Source organism: Rhinopithecus bieti, unplaced genomic scaffold, assembly GCF_001698545.2.
Source record: "Rhinopithecus bieti isolate Rb0 unplaced genomic scaffold, ASM169854v2 scaffold_30337, whole genome shotgun sequence".
NCBI lineage: Eukaryota > Metazoa > Chordata > Mammalia > Primates > Cercopithecidae > Rhinopithecus > Rhinopithecus bieti.
This window is the reverse complement of record NW_016813238.1, coordinates 385,857-388,296: the sequence shown is the minus strand read 5'-3', so window position 1 is coordinate 388,296 and position 2,440 is coordinate 385,857. Positions and strand designations below refer to the sequence as shown.

General features: G+C 45.7%; 1 protein-coding gene across 1 annotated transcript in view; it reads right to left on the bottom strand.

Moving 5' to 3' along the window:
- PDCD2L (programmed cell death 2 like) overlaps window positions 1-2,440 on the bottom strand; it is a 21,816-nt gene that overhangs the window by 14,041 nt on the left and 5,335 nt on the right. Inside the window, exon 4 of the mRNA XM_017847870.1 lies at window positions 1,360-1,733. Coding sequence (XP_017703359.1) covers window positions 1,360-1,733 — 374 coding nt within the window. The remainder of the gene's footprint in view (window positions 1-1,359; window positions 1,734-2,440) is intronic.

The window sequence follows — 2,440 nt, the reverse complement described above, 5'->3', positions numbered from 1 at the left end:
AAAAAAAAAAAAAAAAAAAATTATCAGGCCAGGTGCGGTGGCTAACGCCTGTAATCCCAGCACTTTGGGAGGCCAAGGCAGGCAGATAACAAGGTCAGGAGATCGAGACCATCCTGGCCAACATGGTGGAACCCCATCTCTAGTAAAAAACACAAAAAATTGGCTGGGTGTGGTGGCGCACGCCTGTAGTCCCAGCTACTCAGGAGGCTGAGGCAGAGGAAATCGCTTGAACCCGGGAAGTGGAGGTTGCAGTAATCCATGATTGCGACACTGCACTCCAGCCTGGTGACAGAGTGAGATTCCATATCAAAAAAAAAAAAAAAAAAAAAACAGTCATGCCTGTAATCCCAGCACTTTGGGAGGCCAAGGTGAGCGGATCACCTGAGTTCGAAACCAGCCTGGCCAACATCTTGAAACCCTATTTCTGATAAAAATACAAAAAATTAGCCGGGCATGGTTGCAGGTGCCTGTGATCCCAGCTACTTGGGAGGCTGAGGCAGGAGAATCACTTGAACTCAGGAGGTGGAGGTTGCAGTGAGCCAAGACCGTGCCATTGTACTCTAGCCTGGGCAACAACAGTGAAACTCCAAAAAAAAAAAATTTTTAATTGGTCAGACATGGTGGCGTGCACCCGTACTCCCAGCTACTTGGGAAGCTAAGATAGATTGCCTGAGCCCAGGAGTTCAAGGCTACGTGAGCTGTGATCACAGCAATTAACTCCAGCGTGGGTGACAGAGTGAGACCCTGTCTGTCTCAATCAATCAATAAGCAAAAATGATCATTCTTACTTCTTTAGAGAGCTTTGGTTTATAAAGCCTTTCAAGATCTACTCTCTCGTTTGACTCTCAAAATCATGTGATGAAACAGAGAACAGAGATATCACTATCACTCTCACTTTACAGAATTGAGGATCTGAAAGCATCTCCGAGGTCCTGGGCCAGTTCTGGAGCCATAGCCAAGAGTCAATAAACAAACGGCATTTTTCTTTTCCTTTTTCCATTTTTTCACCCCAATCTTATTATCCCAGATCAAATGGCAGTTTTCTAACTTGCCTGTCTCTGCTATAAAGACATATTAGAAATATAAAAGAAAGTTAGAGTCAGTGAATGCATCTTCTATAAATACTTGCCATCTCTAACTTCTGTTTGTTCATCTTTGTTCACTTTCTTAACAGGAATTATAAATAGAGCAGGGTTTTCAAGCTAACTCAAGTTGGCTAATAAGGAAGTAAAGTGAAAAGGTCCTACATACAAGTTCTGCCTGACAGTTTCCCCAGGTCCTGTGGTGAAACTGAAGGGTAACTCCTGTGGCTGCTTCCCAATCCAGTCACCTCTCAACCTCAGGAGCACACATCCTCACCTTTGGGAAAGCAACTGATCCATGGCAATGCCTTCTCTCTGCTGATAGTCCCTCAGAAGGCTGTGGGCATGATCCAGGTTGACAAAGTCCATGTATTCATCCTCGTCTGCAACACAGATGTAGTAGGGCAGGAATAGCGGCAGCCCAGGAGACAAGGCGGTCTGCTCCCCAGGAGGCACAGGATGGGCAGCACCCAGGACAGCATCCTGCAGGCGGAGGTCTTGGAGCCGAGCAGTCCAGTCTACATCTTTGGCACTGCTGGCATCATTCCCAAAATCCAAGGTAAGCTGTGGTGAAGGCGCCTCCTCAGTGTCACTTCCCCAGTCATCAGCACCTTCACACCAGTCCTCAGCTGCAAGGCTGTTTTCCTGTGTCTGGAAAAATATTCAGTGAATGAGGTCCAAGCACATTTGGGAGGTTTATTCTATTACTTCGGTTCCAGCCACCCATCCCTGCGCCTTCCAGAGGGAGCCTTCACACCAGCCCCTTCCCCTCTGGCACACTCCAAACAAACTTTCTAGACTTTATGTACTCAAAAGTATGTTGAAGGAAACTTAAAATACTTGTCTTTCCTTTTCGGGGTGTGGAGAAAAGAAAGAGATCAGCCTGTTACTGTGTCTATATAGAAGGAAGCAGACATAAGAGACTCCATTTTGTTCTGTATTTCAGATGCTGTTAATCTGTGACCCCACCCCCAACTTTGTCCTTGCAAGAGACGTGTGCTGTGGTGACTCAAGGTTTAAAGGATTTTGGACTGTGCAGGATGTGGTTTGTTAAAACAAGTGCCTGAAGGCAGCTTGCTGGTTAAAAGTCATCACCATTCTCTTAATGTAAAGTAAGAGAAAAGCGTTTGTCTCCTCCCCATCCCTGGGCAATGGAACATCTCGGTGTAAAACCCATTGTATGCTCTGTTTACTGAGATAGGAGAAAACCGCCTTATGGCAAAAGGTGGGACTTGTAAGGTGGGACTTGGCTGGCGCAATGCTGCTAAAAGGTTTATGGAGATGTTTGCATATGTATATCAAGGCATAGCATTTTTCTTTAAACTTATTCATGTCACAGGGATCTTTGTTCATGNCNT